General features: G+C 33.7%; 1 protein-coding gene across 2 annotated transcripts in view; it reads left to right on the top strand.

Annotated features, from left to right (window-relative positions):
- Positions 1-21734, top strand: part of VPS13A (vacuolar protein sorting 13 homolog A) — a 225628-nt gene that overhangs the window by 187828 nt on the left and 16066 nt on the right. Inside the window, exons 60-69 of one of the 2 annotated variants that reach the window (XM_040620230.1) lie at positions 1108-1221; positions 2286-2431; positions 3639-3720; positions 4766-4879; positions 5715-5790; positions 5879-6042; positions 6901-6946; positions 7053-7176; positions 13678-13792; positions 16330-17017. In XM_040620230.1, the coding sequence (XP_040476164.1) occupies positions 1108-1221; positions 2286-2431; positions 3639-3720; positions 4766-4879; positions 5715-5790; positions 5879-6042; positions 6901-6946; positions 7053-7176; positions 13678-13792; positions 16330-16401 (1053 nt within the window). In that variant the 3' untranslated portion in view covers positions 16402-17017. Of the gene's footprint in view, positions 1-1107; positions 1222-2285; positions 2432-3638; positions 3721-4765; positions 4880-5714; positions 5791-5878; positions 6043-6900; positions 6947-7052; positions 7177-13677; positions 13793-16329; positions 17018-21734 lie in introns of those variants that run through there. The other variant, XM_040620229.1, reaches the window with a different exon arrangement.

The raw sequence follows: 21734 nt of genomic DNA, 5'->3' as shown, positions 1-21734 counted from the left end.
AATCATTGATTTTCCTTCTAGTTACCTTTCCCTATGACATTCACTGTTTCCTAAAGCTCAGGCTTGAACTTCTTCGCATTCTCCTGCCCTTGAAGGCAGTTTCTTTGGGAAAAGACTTGGAGTTATTTTAAAGTTTCCTTGTCCTCCAGGCAAAAATACCTGAACCAGAGTTTCACAAGGGGGGGGTGGGGGGGTGGAACAGGAGTGGTCAGAACCCAGTATTCTCAGTGGTATCCCACCCAGTTAGAGCTTTTTGTTCGTGAGTAGAGGCTGGGCAACTGGATGGAGGCTCCCACATCCCCCATAATGTACCATTAGCAGCTAGTAATTGGAGGCAGGATGAGAAATGCTGACGTGTTTTGCCTCCCAGGAAGAAAGTATTCCAGTTAGAGACTGGGTGGAGAGGGAACGTTGTGTTCTTGGGTGTAGCAGTCTAGAGTGGAGTTATGGCTTGTTGAACTAGGAGGGGAATCTGGGAGAGTGGGACTTGTTCAAATACTGCATATTGACTTTTCTTACCAAATTTTCGTAGATTTTCTTGAAAAGGTGTTTTATTTGCTTATACTGTTAGGTTCATTCATAGAGGCCTTTAAATATTTGGATTTTTTTTTCAAATATTTATTTTAGAGAAAGCATGCATTGGGGGGGGGGGCTTTGAAGGGGGAGGGAGAGAATCTCAAGCAGACTCTCCGCTGAGTGTGGACCCTGATGCAGGGCTCGATCCCATGACCCCGAGATCATGACCTGAGCCAATACCAAGAGTCAGATGCTTAACCACCTGAGCCACCCAGGCACCCCAAATGTTTTTTGGTTTTTTTGGTTTTTTTGTTTTTTTTTTTTTAATTTCACCAGTTTCACTGGAGAAATGGTCTGAAGAGCCCTTCACACTGTCATCCCAGAAGTCAATTTCCAGATACTATACTTTTAATAAGGCTATCATTTTGATATTGTTGATGGTAGGTCAAAATGTGAATGCAATAACTTTACAGTCATGAACAGTGTTGAATATGGAGGTTACAGAGGAGTGTTCTACAGTGCCTGAATTATTGACTGAAGTGCCTCATACAGATAGATCCTTTAAGTTTTTAATACTTTGTTTCTTTATAGGTCGAACTTTTTCATAAAGATATAGAAGCTTTCCAAGAAGAATATAAAACAGCTTCATTAGTAGATTCATCACAAGTCAGTCTCTATGAATACTTCCATATATCTCCTATCAAGGTAGGGGAATAGAAGTCATTTTTATTATTCTTGATAATCTAGGTAATGGCAAATTGGCTTGATCCGTTTGGGGAGATGAGCATATAAATTATAATTCTCTAATAGTATATAAATTCTGTAAATAAAGTAGCAGGAATAATCCTTTGAAATTTTTATTTATGCTTCTAACAGTTCTTCACTATATGGAAATAATATTGGAGCCACCTATATATATTTATATCTTGACCTAACATTTTGTTACCTTAGTTTTCTGTTCATGTGTTTAATGACAGTTTTCAAAATTTTGTGTGTGGCGGGGGTGTGTATGTGTGTTTATTGAGGTGTGATTGACATATACATTAGCTTCAGGTGTATAAGGTAATGATTTGATATTTGCATACACTGAAATGATCACCACAGTAAGTTAGTTACCATCCATCACCATACAGTGTTAAAAAAAATTTTTTTTCTTATGGTAAGAACTTTTAAGATTTATTTACTCTCCTAGCAACTTTCAAGTAGCACACTACAATATAACTATAGTCTGTAAATTTCAAATTAATCCATGAAGTAACCTTGATTTAAGAACTGAAGACTGAATAGAACTAAATATAAGTTCCTCACACAGAGTTCTGAATTACTTGAAGAAAATTATTGAACACTTGAAGAAATTATTGTATAGCTATATATTTATATATATAAATGCATGCAGTATGAAAGTGTTAACTGATTTCAACATGCTAACTTAATTCTAATAGTTGAAACACTATTTGAGTTATTGAGTATACTTCAACTTCTAGATTATTATTATTTTAAAATATATAAAAATTATTATTTTCATAGCTTTACCAAAAGAATTGGATTGAACCTAAATACCATATTAGTTTATATTGCTGATGTTAAAATTTAAAAAGATCTGTATTCAATTTTAAATTCCTTTTAACTTTTCACTTAATAATTTCAACATAATCCAGGTAACTTTGAAATCTTATGGTGTAGTAAATTTAAAATAAGATTAAATTTTAAATGTTAAAATTGTCATTTTGAAGATAGTGCTTTAAATACTTACCTCTTTGTCTCTTTAGTTGCATTTAAGTGTTTCACTGAGTTCGGGCAGAGAAGAAGCTAAAGATTCAGAACAACAGGAAGGACTGATGGCTGTTCGTTCTTTAAATCTCTTGCTGAAGAGTATTGGTGCTACCCTTACAGATGTACAAGATGTAGTTTTTAAGTATGTTCAATATTCAAATCTATAAACTGATGAAAAGTCCATTTTACATTTACCTAAAAGCTTTACAAGTGAAAAAGTATATAAAGGACGTTGGAGATCATAGATAAATATGGGTTTTGCTGTTAAATGGAATATGATTTAAGTAACATTTAACCTGCTAAGCCTTCACTGTCAAGGAACAGAATAATTATTAAATAATTTCCTTAAGAAAGAGGGACAGAGACCATACAAGTTTGTGCATCCATAAGGCCTTTCTGGCCTACGGAAGGATTCCTAAGAAGCTGTCTGTGCCCAAAGGTATGGCACTTAAACCATGTGGCTTCAAGTCTTCTAGGATCAAGATTCTTCAAAGCATTTGTGACTTGAACAAAATGAATGCCATGATAGGGGAAATGAAGGGATTCATTTAAATGTTACAGCCACGAATATTACATTTTAATGTGAGTCATAATGGAGTCTATTAGAGTATCTGACCAAAGAAACTCAAAAAGGTCTGAGTGGAGACTTCAGATGAGAATGACCTTTTTAGGTAGCACCCAGAAATGTTATTAAGAACCGTAGTAAGAATCAATGAGTCCAGTAGGTTGTAACTCTAAATCTAGATAAAGTTAGGTAACAGTCAAATTAAGGAACATAAGTTTGAGAACGTTGGGAATAGAATGAGATTTCTCATCCAGCTTCTGTCTTACCAGCTAACAGAGTGCTTCCGAAGCAGTAGATCTGTATATACTGTGACTAGGTTAGCAGTCAGCCGACCTCGGATTCTCAGCTGTCGGCTGACGAGACCGGATCCGCAGCAACTGAAGCCTGGCCATTCTTGAGCAACCTCTTCTGTTCATCTCAGCATGTCAGACATTTTCTGCGTGGGCCATGACAGGGCAGAGCTGAGAAGTACGGTCCATGTCTGAGAGTGGGATCCAGAGGGTCTCTGAATCCCCTAAAGGATGTGAAAATATGTATTTATTGGTGACTTTCTTGAGGATAAGATCCATAGCTTTCATGAGATTCTTAGAGGGTTCTTTGACCAGAAGGTGCATGTGTGAAAGAGCAGGTTTTCTTGATTGGCATGGGAAAGGTACGGAAAGGAAAGAGAGAAAAATTGTAAAGAAAATGAAACCACTTGTAAATGTTGAAAACATTCTCTTCCCCCTCTTTGCCTCTTCCTCTCCTACACACACCCTCATACATATTTATATATGTTTTTCAGGCTTGCATTTTTTGAACTGAATTATCAGTTCCATACGGCATCTGAACTACAGTCTGAAGTAATAAGACACTATTCGAAACAGGTTTGTCTGAGATTGTTTATAAAGGGACAGATTGATATAGTGAAACTGTTTGTGTCTGTACACGTGTAATGTAGATTTGACAAGGAAGTGAATAGCTATTTTCAAAATCTTAAAACTTTTTTTTCTCAGAATTGAGGAAGAAATGGAGCCGTGCCACCATTTCAGTTTTTACCTTTGTGTTTTTTAGCCACTGACAGAAATCTTTTCTGGATAAGTGTGGACTTAAACAAATATCTGTAAAGAAAATATTAACTAATTCACCAAACTTAAAAAAATAGTTTCAAGGGAAACTATTAATAACTAACTGAATACAGGCTGTTTTTAACATAATTATGTTGTTGAGTCAGATATTTTATTTTATTTTTTATTATTTTTTTAAAAGATTTTATTTATTTATTTGACAGAGAGAAAGACAGCCAGCAAGCGAGGGAACATAAGCAGGGGGAATGGGAGTGGGAGAAGCAGGCTTCCTGCTGAGCAGGGAGCCTGACGCGGGGCTCAATCCCAGGACTCTGGGATCATGATCTGAGCCGAAGGCAGATGCTTAACAACTGAGCCACCCAGGCACCCCTAGATATGTTATTTTAATGGATTTTTTCCACCTTTAGAAAGACTCCAGTATCTTACGCTATAACTTAGCATCTGAGACAGCTGCTCTGTAGTGGTCAGAACACTAAGCCTGATTCAAGATGTCTGGGTTTGGATTCCAGTTTTGCTATTTACCTACTGTGTGAGCCTGGGCATCATTTGACCTGTATGTTTCTCCAGTCTGTATAATGATGGTGGTAATAGCAACTGTCACACATAGTTGTAAAAGTGAAAGCATTTTGAGTATTCTAAAGCTTTATGTAAATATGGCATATGATTTCTAATACTCTAACACCAAATCACTTTTTAAAAACAAAACTAGTGATAAATAGGGTGTTAGGGTGTAGGTGCTTAAATTGGTGATAAGGGTGTTAGCCTAAACAAAAACTGAGTGTGTGTACTGAATATTAAAATTTTTTTCTGATTGAATTGATTTATGTTTGTATTTCATTTTTAGGCCATTAAGCAAATGTACGTACTCATTCTTGGACTTGAAGTTTTGGGAAATCCCTTTGGCTTGATTAGAGAATTTTCTGAAGGTGTGGAAGCATTTTTTTATGAACCTTACCAGGTAATAAAATACTTATTCTTGCATTGTGTAATATATCACTAATACTTTTGAATAAATAACGCATTCCCAATTACTAAGTAGTGTAAGTGTAAATAGATTTTGGAAAACACAACGAAAGAACTTAATTTGCAGCAGAGAATGCAAATTTGAGGGAAATTTTGAGAAATTTGGAGGGAAATTTTAACCCTTTCCCTCAAAATTTAAACTTACAACTTTACTAAGATACACTGAATTTTAAGTATTCTGTTAGAATATTAAAGGTGGATAAACTTTGTCGGTAGTAGAAGTAAGATCACCATGGGCAGACAGTCTTGCTTTGCACAGTTGTGTGGGACAGTAAAAATAACTGCAGACAGACACTGTGCAAAGCAGTCTTAATCAGTGGCAAAAACTGTGATTATTTTGTGTCCCTTAACATATTCTGTTAAAACATTCAAAACTCTCCTACCTTGACTTTTAAATGTAGAAGATAATGAAAAAGTAAAACTTTTATTCGTATTGTGCAGTATAATTTAAAACATAAGAAATGTTAAGAATTAAAGTGCAGTTATTTCTTTTACAAAAATTATCCAGAGTAGTTGGTGCTTACGTTCTCATCCTGTAACTTATAGTACAGGATTTTGTACACATTGGTGAATAGTCCTATTCCTGAGTTTGGGTCAACTTATTCTTTGTACTTTCAGTGTCGTGAAATATCTCTGAGAATTTTGTGAAGTTTTTTGCTGCTGTCACTTCCTCTAGGATATTTTTATTTTTGTCACTACGTCTTCATTTATATCAATAAGTTCACCTTAAAAGAAAATGTAACCTTTGTTGTTGTTATTTGACCCTTTAGGGAGCCATCCAGGGTCCAGAAGAGTTTGTGGAGGGGATGGCACTAGGACTGAAGGCGCTAGTTGGTGGAGCTGTTGGTAAGAAAGACGATGCCTACCAGGTATGATTATGCTAGAAAGCAATGATACCTTTGCTTTTACTAAAAGTAATTATCATTTCTGCTAGGTGGATTAGCTGGTGCTGCCTCCAAAATCACCAATGCTATGGCTAAAGGGGTGGCAGCTATGACTATGGATGAAGACTACCAACAGAAGAGAAGGGAAGCCATGAATAAGCAACCAGCTGGTCTTAGAGAAGGCATCACTCGTGGAGGAAAAGGCTTAGTTTCTGTAAGAAATTCCCCAGGGTTGTGAACCCATCAGGGATTATCTTTTTTTTTTTTTTTTTTAACGATTTTATTTATTTGAGAGAGCGAGTGTATGAGCAGGAGGGAGGGGCAGAGGGAGAGGGACAAGCAGACTCCGTGCTGAGCAGGGAGCCCCACTCCACTCAGGGCTCAATCCCAGGATTTGAGTCGAAGGCAGACGCTTAACCGACTGAGCCACCCAGGCGCCCCTCAAGGAATATCTTTTAAAGCCACACTCTGTGAATAAGAAAATAGACATTTAAATTGCACTCCTTCAAGCATTATTTAGATATTGGAGGAGCAGTGAGTTGTGTCCTATATAAAATATGTCAGTAGCCTCTAAAAGCATTCTGTTTAAGGTACTTAGGTAATGTATTTCTAGATGTAGTTCTGTTTCAGTGCTTTCTAGATTCTCATGGTATTTAGAAAGCAGAGCTCTCTATTTTTTTGTAAGCCAGACTTGGTTCTTTAAAGCATCATGTTGAAAGGTTTCACTCATTTATGGAACATAAGAAGTAGGAACATAAGAAGATTGGTAGGAGAAGAAAAGGAGGAAGAAGGGGGTGGTAGACAGAAGGGGGAATGAACCATGAGAGACTATGGACTCTGGGAAACAAACTTAGGGCTTCAGAGGGGAGGGGGGGGTAGGGGAATGGGATAGGCTGGTGATGGGTATTAAGGAGGGCACGTATTGCATGGTGCACTGGGTGTTATATGCAAGTAATGAATCATGGAACTTTAATCAAAAACGAGGGATGTACTGTATGGTGACTAACATAATATAATAAAAAATATTATTAAAAGAAAGTATTATACATTTTTGATTGTGCTTTTCCTCTAGGGTTTTGTAAGTGGCATAACAGGAATTGTTACAAAACCAATCAAAGGCAAGTATATTCCTTTGGGTAATGTATATTACCGGGTCTTTCACAGATTGATTCTGTTTTCGTTCTTGATCCACTTGCCTAAACCTTTGTCTTTTTTTCTTTCTAGGAGCTCAAAAAGAAGGAGCAGCTGGTTTCTTCAAAGGTGTTGGGAAAGGTTTAGTTGGAGCAGTGGCAAGGCCAACTGGAGGCATCATAGACATGGCCAGCAGTACATTTCAGGGAATAAAAAGGTAAGTTCTCTTTGGTGGAAGATATGAGTAAAATGCTTAAACTATGAGAAATAAAATAAATTGGTGGTTTGGCTCAAAACCCTAAGTTATGAACCTTATAATATGGCAAGTTACATATTATCTTCTTAATTCCCTTTTAAGTTGTTTCCTTTGTATCATTTCAAGTTTACAGAGGTCTCCTATTATTGCTCATTCATTCCCAGGAACCTTGGCAGGAAAGGCTTGGCAAGTTAAGCAAGCTTTTACTTATTATAAGTACATTATTATAATATAATGCCATATATATAATACTATATATATATATATATATGTAATGCTATCTGTATATATTAATATAATGCTATATATATACACACACACACACATACACACACACCCATGATTTATAAAATTAGCAAATATAATTAAGAAATAAAGAATGGCATTTTATATTCCTGGTTCAAACTCAGCTTGTGTTCCCCCTCCCTTTATGATCTTCTTTGTTATGAAACTATTACATCCATTTCCTCTATTTCTCTTCATTTGTGCAGATAATTTTAAAACATGCTCTCTCTTCCTCCAAGTTAAATTTAGTTTAGAACTGAAATTTGATATTTGCACTATTGTTATCTCTGCTGTGGAGATTTGTAACACATACAACAGTTGATTAAATTCATGCTAATGAGATCTAACTTAGAAAGCTAGGTGGGTGGACATCACCCTAATATATTACTTCCTGCCTGCTTTATAGAGATAAGTAATGTCATCATATGAGCTGCTTCCCTTAAGTCAGTGTCTCATACTGCTTACTATAATTGGGTGTTTTCAGTTTTGTAATTTAGAGTTAAGATGGGGGAAAAAGGTTCAGTCTCTTCTACATGTAACTTTAAATTCACAAATAGAATTTGTTTACTTGTAGTCATCAGAGAAGCTCAAAACTGAAACATAAGTAATATAAGATCTAGAGAGAGCTATGCAAGTATATGCCCAGAGTTGCTAAAATAGCCTTCCATTTTTCTAAACTTAATAATCTGTACTGAGCTGCATTACCTTTAAGGATTAAGGGCAAAGTAAAACATTTTTAATAAAAATAAGACTAAGAACTATTAAAGATGGACTGTGAAGAAGTCAGAAATCAGGGTGGCAGCAAGGCTGCAGTCCCTCGGGAGGGTCGAATTTGCACCTTGCCTCCTCCTGCTTCTGGTGGCTTGTGGCCACGTGATTCCAAGCTCTGCCTTCACCTTCACATCACCGTCTTCTCTGTAGGCCTGGTCTTTCTCCACGTCTCTCCTATGAGGACACTTGTGGTGGCTTTTAGGGCCCACCCAGATAATCCAGGATTATCACCTCAAATCAGAGTCCTTCAGTTAGTCACATTCTCAGAGACTTTACCATATAAAATGACATTCAGAAGTTCAGAGATCTAGCCTGATTTCTTCAAGAATCACCTTTGAGACCACTACATAGATTTTGCTCTGATTTCAGACTAGTAACATTTTGCATAACCCTAGTGTAATATCACAACCAGGATATTGATGTTGATGCATTCTGTCAAATTTATTCAGATTTCCCCACTTGGACTTGCACTCATTGGCATGTGTATGCTCTCATCCCATGCAATTTCGTCACTTTCACGTATCCACCAGTCTGGATACTAAACAGTTCCAGCACCACACTAATAGTTGGCATTACCCTTTCACAACTCATCTACCTCCCTCCCACAGACCCCTGAAATCTTTAATGCTCCTTTAAACACCTTAATATAGTCTATTTATAATTGAGATAGAATTCACATACTATAAGAAATCGCTGTTTTAAAGTGCATTTTGTAGGTTCTAGCATTCAAGAGATCGTACAACTATCAGCACTCTCTAATTCCAGAACATTTTCACCCCAGAGAAAACCCTGTGCTCGTCAGCAGTTACTCACCATGTCTCTTTCTCTCAGCCAGTAGCAACTACTGTTCTACTTTCTGTCTGTAGATTTACCTATTCTGGATGTTTCAAATAAATGGGATCATATAATGTGTGGCCTTCTCTAGCATTATGATGTTTTCAAGGTTCATCCATGTTGTAGCATAAGTGAGACCTTCACTCCTTTTTATGGCTAAATAATTTTCCATTCGATGGGTAGACGACCTTTGGTTATCTATTTATTAGCTGACGGGTATTTAGGTTGTTTTTTACTCTTTGTTATGAACAATGATGCTAAAAACAATGTTTAAGTTTTTATGTGGACATAGGCTTTCAGTTCTCGTCAGTTTTTCTTTAGAACTGCTCTGCTTGGTCAGTTTGGTAACCTCTCTGTCTAACTTTCTGAAGAATTGCCCAACTGTTCTACACAGAGCTGCACTGTTTTATATCCTTACCAAAAACGTAGAAGGTTCTAATCTCTCTACATCCTCTCCAGTACTAGTTATTTTCCATTTTGCTATTTTTTAATAGCTAATCTAGAGGGTGAAGTAATACCTCAGTGTGGCTTTGAGTTGCATTTCTTAATGATGTAGAGCATTCATTTCATTTTGCTTAATGGTCATTTATGTATCTTTCCTGGCAAAATGTCTGTTCAGATCCTTCTGTGTTTTTCAGTTGGGCTGATTGTCTTTTCATTGTTGAATTGTAAGAGTTCTTTATATATTCTGGAAACTAGATGCCATTTTCTCCTATTTGTGTATTGTCTTTTAGCTCTTTCCTAGTGCCTTTTGATGAAGTTTGACTTATTTTTATCTTCTTTGGTTGCTTGTGCTTTTGCTGTCATACCTAAGAAAGCATTACTTACTCTAATGTCATGAAGATTTACATCTAAAACTAAGTTACAGTTTTAGCTCTTAAGTTCAGGTCTTTGATTCATTTTAATTTTTAAATCTGGTATGTGATGAGAGTTTGGAGAGGTTGGATCCATACTCATTCTTTTGCATGTGCAAATCTAGTTGTCCCAGCACCATTTGTTGAAAGGACTGCATTTTCCCTACTGAATGGTCTTCACGCTCTTTTCCAAAATCAAGTGACTATTCAGTTTTTTTCTAGATTCTCCATTCTATCCTATTGATCTGTATCCAATACACATTGTTTTGATTTCTGTAGCTGTGCAGTAAGCTTTGAAATCCGTAAGTGTGAGTCCTCTGACTTTGTTCTACTTTTTTAAGATTGTTTAGATGTTCTCTGAGTCATTTGAATTATCATATGAATTTTAGGATCAGTTAATTTCTGCAAAAAAGGACAGTGGGAATTTTGAATAGTGATTGTATTGAATTAAGATCAGTTTGGAGATTATTGCCATCTTAACAATATTAAGTCTCCCAATGAATGAAAATGGATTCATTTTCCATTGATTTGGGTCTTTAATTTTTTTCAATTATGTTTTATAGTTTTCAGTATTCATGTCTTCAATTTATTCCTAAGTATTATTTTTAGTTTTTTATAAATGGAAATGTTTTAATTTCATTTTTGGATTGTGTATCGCTAGTATATAGAAATACTAGTTTTTGTATATTTAACTTTTATTCTGCAACCTTACCAAACTTGTTAGCTCTAATAGTTGGATTCCTTAAGGTTTTGTATATATAAAATCATGCCATCTAAAAATAAAAGTAGTTTTAGTTCTTCCTTTCCAATCTAAATGCCATTTGTTTCTTCTTCTTGCTTAATTACCTTGGCTAGACCTCTAGGACAGTGTTGAATAGAAGTACCAAAAGCAGTCATGCCTGTCTTGCTCCTGATTTTAGGGAGAAAGCTTTCAGTCTTAAACCATTAGTTACGATAACAGCCATTGCTTTTTTTCGTAGATATCCTTATCAGGTTGAAGAAGTTCCTTTCTGTTTTGCATTTGAGTGCCTATATCATGAAAGGATGTTGGGTTTTGTCAAATGCTTTTCCTGTATTAATTAAATTGGCATTGTTTGTTTTTTCTGTTGTTTTATTAATATAGTATATTACATTAATTGATTTTCATATGTTGAACCAACATTGCATATCTGGAACAAATCCCACTTGGTCATAGTATATAATCCTTTTTATGTGCTGCTAGATTTAGTTTACTAACATTTTATTGAGTTTGTTTTTGCATATGTATTCACAAGGGACATTGGTCTGTAGTTTTTTTGTGATGTCTTTGCCTGGTTTTGGTATTAGGGTAATACTGTCCTCATAGAATGATGAGAATGTGTTCCCTTCTCTTCATTTTTTGGGAAGAGTTTGTGGAGGATTACATTAATTTTTCTTTAAACATTTGATAAAACTCACCAGTGAAGCCATTTGGATTTGATTTTTATTTCTGGTAAGTTTTTTGATTACTAATTCAGTCTCTTTATTTGATAGAAGTCTTAATCAGATTGTTTCTTCAGACAGTTGAAGTCTTCTCTCTTTTTTTCTTTGTTATTTTTGTTGATTCTATCAAAGAACCAGTTTGTGGTTTCATTGATCCCTTCCATTGTTTTTCTGTTTATCTCTACTCTAATTTTCTTTTCTTTCCTAATTTTTCTTATTTCTTTCCTTCTGCTAGCTTCGGGTATAGTTTGCTTTTCTTTCTCCAGTTTTTCAAGGTGTAAATTTAGATTATTGATTTGGGGTCTTTCTTCTTTTTAAGTGTTACGATTCACAGCTATAAATCAATCTGTGAGCACTGTCTTTGCCATATCTCGTAAGTTTTGGTATGTTGTGTTTGTTTTCATTTGTCTCAAAGTTATTACTTTCCTTGGTTATTTTTCTTGCACCTTTAGTTATTTAGGCTTCTGCTGTTCAGTTTCCACAAATTTGTGAATTGCCCAAATTTCCTTCTCTTATAAATTTCCAATTTTATTCTGTGTGGCCAGAAAACATACTTCATAAGTTACAGTATTTTTATGTTTATTAAGACATGTTTTAGGGCCTAAGACATGGTCTGTCCTGGAAAGTATTCTGTGTGCATTTGAGAAAAAGATATAGTTTCCTGTTGTTGAATTACTTGTTCTCTGTGTAGATGTCTGTTAGGTCTAGTTGGATTATAGTGTTAGTCAAGTCTTCTATTCCCTTGCTGATCTTCTGTTTAGTATTCATTATTGAAAGTAAGATATAGAAATAACTGTTGATTTTTTTTTTTTTCTTTTCAGTTCTGCCAGTTTTTGCTTCATGTATTTGGGAGCTCTTTTGTTAAGTACTTAAACGTTCATAATTTTTATATCTTCTTGTTACATTAACTTTTCTTGTAAAATGTCCTTCTTTGTATTTAATGAGAATTTTTTGTTTAAAATTTCATTTTCTTCTAAACCTGGTATGGCTATTCCAGTGCTCTTTTGGTTACTATTTACATGGTATATCTTTTCCATCCTTTCATTTTCAACTTACTTTCGTCTGTGACTCTAAAGTGAATCTTTTTTGGACAGCATATAGTTGGATAATATTTTTTATCCATTCTGCCAATTTCTGCCTTTTAATTGGAGAATTTACCCATATGTATGTGTTATACAGATGGATACATTATGTGGTAAGCTCTTAATTAATGTTTATTGAATCTGTGAATATTTGTTGAATGAATGAACAAATGGACCATTCTCATTTAGGTCCATACAGTCAAAAATGTTAAATTATTATAGTACCAAATTTAGCAGTTCATATATATGTTTCAAACAGTGCATGTCAAGCCCAAGTGGGACTATGAGGAATGTTAGGGTATTTGAACTTTAGAAAACCAATGTGATTTATAGCAATAATAGATTGAAGGAGATTAACTATATGATAACAGCAATGACCAGGAAGGAATTTCTTATTTAAAATTCATTGCCCAGGGGCACCTGGGTGGCTCAGTTGGTTAAGCAACTGCCTTTGGCTCAGGTGATGATCCCAGGATCCTGGGATGGAACCCTGCATCCGGCTCCTTGCCTGGTGGGGAACCTGCTTCTCCCTCTCCCTCTCCCTGCTACCCTGCCTGCTTGTGCTCTCTCTGTCAAATAAATAAATAAAAATTCTTTAAAAAAAAAAAATTCATTGACCATTCAAGATTTTTAAAAACAATAACAATAACGAAGAACTATAAACAAACTAGGAATAGAAATGAACATCCTTGGTTTGACAAAAGGTGCTGTTAAAAACAAAAGAAAAACATTAGTTAATATTGGTTTTTCATGGAGAACTCTTAGAAGCTCTCCCCTTAAAGTTAGAAATGAGACAAGGTTGCCTACAGTCCCCTCTTATATTTAGTATTGTGTTGGTGTAATTAGCATTGAACTGGAAGAACCAGACAGTATAATAGGAAAAGAAAAAGAAATTAAGTCTTAAATCAGAGAAAAAAGAAAAAAGCGGTATTCATTTGCTGATTCTGATTATTGTCTACAAAGAAAGTCCAAGACAATCTATAAACAAACTTCTTTACAAGTTAACTTTTTTCTGGAGAACTTACATTAGTGCCATAAAGACAAATTTTAAAATAGAGAAGTGATGTAATAATAGTCTTATCCAAAAGAAGATTCTTTTTAGTAGTTACATTTTAAAGTGTACTTAAGAGTTTTTGAATAATTTTTATAATCAAGTTATATTTTTTTTCCTGTAGAGCTACAGAGACTTCTGATGAAGTGGAGAGCCTGCGACCCCCTCGATTCTTTAATGAGGATGGAGTTATCAGACCTTACAGGCTGAGGGATGGGACTGGAAACCAGATGTTACAGGTGGGTGAAGAGATATCTTACACATTAAAATTAATGTCAAGTTCGCTTTATTAAAAGTAGTTATATAATATTTCAAATGTATGTTAGATTATTTGGGCTTTTATATGTTTTGCTTAATTCTATTTATAAGTTTCTTATATTTACTTAGGTTTTAATGTACATTTATTTACTATAAGATTTTTTTTTTCTTTTTTACAGGCATCAAAAAGTTTGATATGAAAACAGTTAATGCATGACTTTGCAAGTGAAAGCCAACAGTAGATTTTAGTCTTAAAATTTACAAACTACATACAGCTGTTTCAGTATTTTGAATACAAAGAAAAGCTTTTGTATTGGTAAATTTTTGAATAGGATTTTAGTGAATCTGATCTTTTTATAGGGTATTCTTAGTTCTGTACTGGATTTGCTGGATTTGTTGAAAACCATTGTGCCTTATGTACCCTCATAGTTGGTGGTACTTACTTAACCAGTTAAACCATTTCTGTTTAGGGTACTACCTTCTGCATATCAAGCCACTAGTAGTTTTTATACAGTTCTCATGTCCACATGGGCATGGATAAGGAAAAAACCATACCGCTACTATTGGCGAATTCTTGGGTTCTTAGGCTTTTCTTTTGAAGATACTCAGCTGGCCTTGACCCTCTTCCTGCCTTATGCTTGTGTAGTCTATTTAAAACCTGTGGAATCTGATAAGCAGTTCACATGAAAGCCAACATCTTTTATTAAAGAAAAGTAGATTTGAAACAAAAGATCATTCGAACGTAGAATATTTTATCTAAAATACTTTTTTATTTTGAAAACTAGACTTTTTAAAATTTGGATTATGGTGTAGGTAACATACCATAATAGATTACATCAATATAAAGTTATTTCATCTGTGGTTTAGATGTGTACTACTAAATCAAATCATTTGTTTGCAAACAGACAAGGGGTCATGTTATATAGACTTGAAAATATTCATAGTAATAATAAACTATGGGGATATGGTCCTTCCTTTTTAGCCTTGATATTTTAAATATTATCATATTTTAAATGATCATGGTAAATATTTAAAACTTCAATATTTTACCCACTACATGCAGAGTATATAATTTTGCATAAAATGTACTTCCATCTAATATAGTAAAACATGACCATTGAGATAATTTGTATTATTTAGCAAAGTGATAGTGGGTTTAAAATGTTTTTAAAGCATCAAAATAATTGCACATTGGGACAGAACTAGCAATCTAGTGAGAGGTTGTGCTCTAAAAGGCATTTTATGCAATCTCTACAATGACAGTGTATCATTCTTTGGAAGATGAAATGGTGCAGAAGTCACCCGTGGTTAATGCAATTGAAAAATATACTTCTTCTCAATTCCTGCCTTCTCTTTTTAGGGAAGTAACATGTCAGTGGCTTATGTTAATAACATATTACTGACATTTTACTGGACTGAATAGTTATTAGATCACCTATGGAAAAACAAAATATTTCTTGAGAAACTTTTAATTAATTCAGTAAGAAGTAAGGATGAGTAGTGAGGAGAATTTAGAAATGCATCCTCATTATTAGGAAATAGAGTATGATAAACGAGAAAGTCATGAGATACCAAAAATTTCTAACTTGATTTTAATGACAAGTAAATTTATTTTATACCTTCATTAATGGTTTGCTGAAGCTTTAAACTTTGGGATTTAAAAGCCATGACCTTCGACTGTGTGTTTTTAAAGGTACATATTATTTTTAGTAGGCCCGTTTTAGTATTAACTGCTAAAAGAGCTATTTAAATGACTAAAACCTCACAATCCTTGTCAGCCCTTTTACTTGTATTTCAGCAAGAGCATTAAACACAGTATTAGCTGGAGTACCTGTAGGAATTCACCAGAGGCTTTAGGATCATTGTTCTCTTACAGGTGTAAGAAAGAGGTTGTTGGTTTGGTGGTAATGGTGTTTTTTAAATTAAAACTCTATTACTAGCAAATAGTTTACAAGACATGAGTGCCAGTACTGTAGAAAAAAAGCAGATGACGTAGAAACAGGATTTAAAATCTCATCTAGAGAGATTTAATCTAAGTGATTTAACATTGGTGCCTTAGAAAATGTTTAATACTTTAAATGTTTCTCCTTTTATTTTCTAATTCTCTAAAAAAAAGTACTCTGTATTCAGTAAATTATATGGGCCTATATATAACTAAATATAAAATACACTGGTTGGTTGTATGCCTTTGTCTCTAGAAAAAAGTACCATATTGCCTCCTACTAGTCAATTCAAGTTACCTACTAGAGAAATAGAATAATAATTCTCATATATTCATGGAATGCCTTACTGGTGTCATCCAACTATTTATCCATTGAGTGTACCAACCAGTGAGGTTTGGTCTTAGGTCTGTTAAGTTATGGAATACTGTATCCGTTATTACTGCCCTACTCAGATCTGAACTCTGCTTTAAGATTATTCTGACTCCTTGAACATTTCATAGTTTTACATGTTTTCCAAGCATTTTGCCATGCTTAACTAACCTTTGTGCTTCTTTTTTCCTCTACCATGCTTACAGAAAATTCAGGTCTACAGGGAGTGGATTGTGACTCACAGTAGCAGTAGTGATGATGATGATGATGATGATTAGTCAGATCTAAAATGTTAAATTCATATGTTCTTTGTCATTTTATTTGGAATGTTTCATTAACATGTTTTGTATGACTGCTACCATAATGCCCATATGTCCAGTTTTAGGGAATTAAAATACTTTTTTCCTTTAAAATGTTTTTCTGCGTATGTATAGAAAGCAAAGTAATTGCGTTATTTAAGCACAGAAAAAATGTATTCTATATCCAAAGTAGGGCATACTATATATTCTGGCATTTGCTTGTATATGTTTTGTAGCTTTGCAATGCAGTTTGTCTTTAAGATTTAAAGTTAAATATTTTTTTAATGTTCACTAGTTTTATTTTCAATTATCTGCTTATTAGCAAAATGCCATTTTTAACATTCTCTGTAAATTTTCTGGGCTGTAATGTAATGCCATTGTATAAAGAAAAGAATAGTAATAGCTAGTCAGTATTTTATATTTAGCATTTTAAAAGTTTTTTTGTTAGATTTCTTTTAATAATAATAATAAACTTATGTAACTTCCAACAATATGGATTTGTTGTTCTATTCCAAAACCATATAGGTTATACTGCTATTATAAGGAACATTCACAATTTGTTATGGAAGTTAGTGTCATAATTTATAGTCTTAGAATGAAAGAAGAAGTTCTGTTCTTTGGTTCACTTTTTATTTTATTACATATATATATCAACAATGAACAAAAGTTGGTTTTATACTCATTATATTTACTTGTTACTCTAAATATCCATATGCTCTATCCCTATTATTTTTAAATATTAAAAGTTAATTCAGGATATTAAAAGAATTTTTATAGTAAACATAATTATGTATGTTTTTTCTTGGTTATATTGGAAAATATCAGTGTCTCAAAGATCTAGGAGCAGAACTGTTTTATGTTTTGTGCACTGAAGGGTTTTCTTTAATTTTCAATTTAGATAAAACTATTCTGTCCTGTTTTCACTAGTAAGTTAGATACACACAAAAAAACCCTCTAAAGAGTGAATGACTATTAGTAATATGATGGGTTTTTTTGAAGTTTTTATTTAAATTCCAGTATAGTTAACATACAGTGTAAAACTAGTTTCACTACTAGCTGTAGTGATTCCACACTTCATACATCACCTGGTGCCCAACACAAGTGCACTCCTTAATCCCCATCATTTATTTCGCCCCTCCCCCCCATCTCCCCTCAGATAACCTGTTTGTTCTCTGTAGTAAAGAGTCTATTTCTTGGTTTGTGTGTGTCTCTCTCTCTTTTATAGTAATATGATGTTTAATCCCTATGACTGCTGTGCTTTTGGATCAACAAAGAAACATTTACCTTATTTATGTTAATCAGTTTATGTATATTGAGCTTATATTAATTAGATTATAGTAAATAACTGCCTTAATTATTCAACTTTCGGCTAAATTGATTCAGCCCATGATTCTGAATCTAATTCTTAAGTTTACCAAGATTTTATTTCTATAAATCAGTATTCTCTATTTCTTAGAAAGTGACTATTTTAATTTTTTAATATTGAGCTTACAAAAAAGGATGCTAAAATGTATAAGACATTTCTTTTGAAATGTCTACCTGCCTAGCATTCATTTAAATTAAATGGAAATCAAGGTTGTGTGTACTAGGACTAAGAAATACGTGAGTGCCAAAGAATGTAATTACTGTTTTCATCAAAATAGTTTTCTTATCATTTTGGAATAAGTAAATACATGAGAACAGTGACCATTAAAATAGTCGTGACTGGTATTAGAGTCTGGTATCTGGTCCCCACTGGTCTCTCTCACCTCTGGCCAAATCATACAAAACCTACTCCTACAAGAAGCTAGAAAGAACACAGCCTGTTGTTATGTATTGTTGTATGCCTTAGGAAAGCGAGGTCTGGAAATGTCTTCATTGGCTTTTTACATTTCAACTAGGCACAGGGCCTTTCTAAAAGGGGAAAGTGCTAAACTTCTTGATTGGCAAGGCATTTACTGAGTTTCCTGTGGTTGGTCTATGACAGTTAATGCTATGGTATAGTTTTCATAAAGATTCATAAGAATTTATCTGGGGAAGTTCTGGATATTTCAGCATTGACTTGCCATTTTAATGCAAAAAAAATTGTAAGTAGGATTACATTTATTTAAAATCTCTCGAATAGTTAAATGATTTAAAACAATATTCTAGTACCAGGTAAACTGTCATGTGGCTCATGTGGTTCTACGGATTCAGTAGTCTTAACTTTTTAACCCTTAGAAGTGAAATACGTTCTTTAACAATATAATTGCCCTTGATCTTTCTGTTTCTGTTTTCCTGCCACTGTGAAAAAAATCTTTCCAAGCTTCTTTGACCACAGATACTATTTTTCCAGTTAAAAAAAATTGTGTTGATTTTATTAGAGAAAAGTTCAAGATTTAAGGTTGCACTCTTTATTTTACACTAATGTGCTCTTGTTGGAGATAAAGGACATGGACAAAAATATCTTCTTACTCCTCATCAAATAAATAGAAAATGAGTTCAACTTTGGCACTTTCATGGGATGAATCGTTCTTTTGTTTATTAGAGGCTCTATAACTAATTAGAATTTCAAAATCAGAGTATTATCTAATGAGAAAGTTTAGTGAGAAAGCTGCATTTGAAAGATCGATTTTGAAATAACACACCTGTCCATATCCTTTATTTATATTCTGAATTTCTACATGGTCACTGCTTATGTATAGACAAAGGGAAGGAGAGTCCTTCTATCTTTTCTAAGGGAGTAATTGCTCGTTCTTTATCGCTTTTGTATTTATTTGACACTTGAATAACATACTGAAAAATTCATAAAGAAATTGTGAACACCTGTTACCATGGATAAATTTATAAGAGCATCCTATAAATGCAGTAAGATGAATTGGATATGACAAATGTAGATCCAGAATGATAGAGCTGTCAATATTCCTTATAAAAAAAGAAGTCAGAATAAATTTCAGTTTGTTTCTGTATTTAAAATAATCTGGATTTTATAAATTTTACTTTTTGAAATTGTTCAAAACACATATCAGTGTTAAGTGTTGATCTTCAGGTCATGTTACTAAAATTGCAAATGGAGCCATTGTAGATCTGTGACTAAGACATCACTATTCAACATACAATATATGCTATCATAATTACATCCCAAGGTCATATATACTAAAAGAATGATAGCTGCTATAGTAGTTTGTCTGATTTGAGTCCTGTGGTGAAATTTAGCTTCATACTTCCCTATAGTAATGGGAGGAGGAACAGAAACAACCCTCCTAGGTGTTATTGTGCACTCTTATACTGTACCTTCAAGCCTTTGGGTTTTGTTTTATAGATTTCCTTGCAAATGTATAATTTATTATTTATAATAGTAAAAAAAAATTAAAGGTTCTGTGGGATCTAAATAAGATACACAATTATTCATTTAGATCATGTAATAATTATGGACATATAAAAAATCAGTTTGATTGTTCTATCCCTGCACCTTTGAGATAAATGGAGATTAATTGAAAAGGTTTAGATTGTTAATGTAATCTTTAATTTCAGTGGATGAATGTTTGAATTGATGCAGTGCAGTGAGTACACTTAGTACAATACAGAACATTACGGAAAGTCCTGAATCAGAGAAGAACAAAACACATGATTTCAAATAGGTCTGTTAGGGAGCTAATTAGAATACTATATAATTTTCACACATAGGGGTTTATGGTTGGATAGTTTTATTGTGGGAAACCATTTTCATGTACTTTATTATCTGTCAATCAGTGTGATGAATTTAGCAACAAGGTATCTCTAAAAAATGAGCTTGAAATTAAATGTCTAATAACTTTATCAAATTGGCTTTTCGTATAGCCCTCTTTTTTAATATAAATATTCCAAGCAGTGGAAATGATAACAAAGATATGTACTAAATTGCACTATGCCATTCTTCTGAATCTTAGAGATGCTCTAAAGAAGCATTGAAAGTAATAGTTATTACTTTTTTTAAAAAAACATAATCAGCATCGTCAGAAACTTAGTTAAGTATATATAATATTTAATTGTGTATGCTGTGTTTTTCTACCCTAAGTTATCATTTATCAATAACCTGTTAATCATATATGTCTGCAAAGATTTTCTGAATGTAGAGCTTGGGATTTCTATGAATTAAAAAATTTAGAGACCCGCACTTCCATGGAAAAAGCTAATTCCTTTTGTGAATCAATTACCTAACATTGATTCTCGGTGTACAATTGTAGTATTTTATAGGAGATATGAAAATTTTCAAAAATTATTCTTTACATTAATGTATGCTCAGTAAAGTAGGAAACTGTAGAAATAAAAATTATCCTAATACCCCACCATTTATGGTATATTTCCTTTTTAAATTTTCTATTAACATGATTATGATCCAAATATATAAATTTCTGTTGTATGTCTTTGTTATTATAAATTCTTATAAGTAGAATTATTAACTTCTGAATTTGAAAATGTGATCTATTCATAAAATAATTCCCAGTGTGGGGAAACTGGTCTTTATTTCTGGAATACATAAAAGCCAGCAGAAAAAATTCTGGAATACATGTAAGCTCAATAAAAAAATTTCTTAATTTTTATAATTTTTATAGCTGTAACAGCTTTCCTTTCTTGTTTTTTGTTGAACATGTTTCTGTCTTTTTAAAAAAGGTTTTCACCCCTTAAATAAATCTTTGCCTCTTAAAATGAGTGTGCGTGTGTGTGTGTGTGATCTTTGTGTCATTCACTGTGTATGAATGTTGTCAGCTGGGTTATCCCACGAGGGTAGTATACTCTTAAGCATTTCAGGTATTTTAAACTTTTATCTGTGTTGTCTTTGAATCTCTTACATCTCTTTCCATGATATCATAGTTATGATTATGTGAGTTGTTGTAGCAGGGAGGCTGTTTTTGTTTGTCGTGTATTTCTTTTCTTTCAGAAATTACAGATGTTTATAATTAGCTTCAAACACTGCCTAAATGGCAGTTGGAAGATAACTGCCTTCAGCCGACGTGGTCTTTCCCTTTACCTCGGGAGGAGAATTACAACTGATCTGGAAGAAAGGGCTTACCATAGGCAGTCAGATCACCAGAGTAGTGCCGAACACTCTTCCTGGCTTCATCTGAAATTTTGAGTAAGTGGACAAGAACTAGGAGACAAAGGCTTATTGGATTTCACTCTTCATTTTGTAACTCTTCCCCTCCAGAAGTAGACTTCTGAATGGGATGAGAAAACTGAAGAGAGCCAAATCTGTTATCCAGGGAAGTTCGAGCTTTTAGTGTCCCAAATAAAGCAGATCCTATGGGAAAGGAGATTACCCATCCAACTTGGCTACAGTCTCTTCCCTCATTTATCAGTTTTCTTGGAGAGTT

Source organism: Ursus maritimus, unplaced genomic scaffold, assembly GCF_017311325.1.
Source record: "Ursus maritimus isolate PB19 unplaced genomic scaffold, ASM1731132v1 scaffold_34, whole genome shotgun sequence".
NCBI classification, from domain to species: Eukaryota; Metazoa; Chordata; class Mammalia; order Carnivora; family Ursidae; genus Ursus; species Ursus maritimus.
The sequence above is the reverse complement of the archived record's forward strand: the minus strand, read 5'-3'. Positions and strand labels throughout refer to the sequence as shown.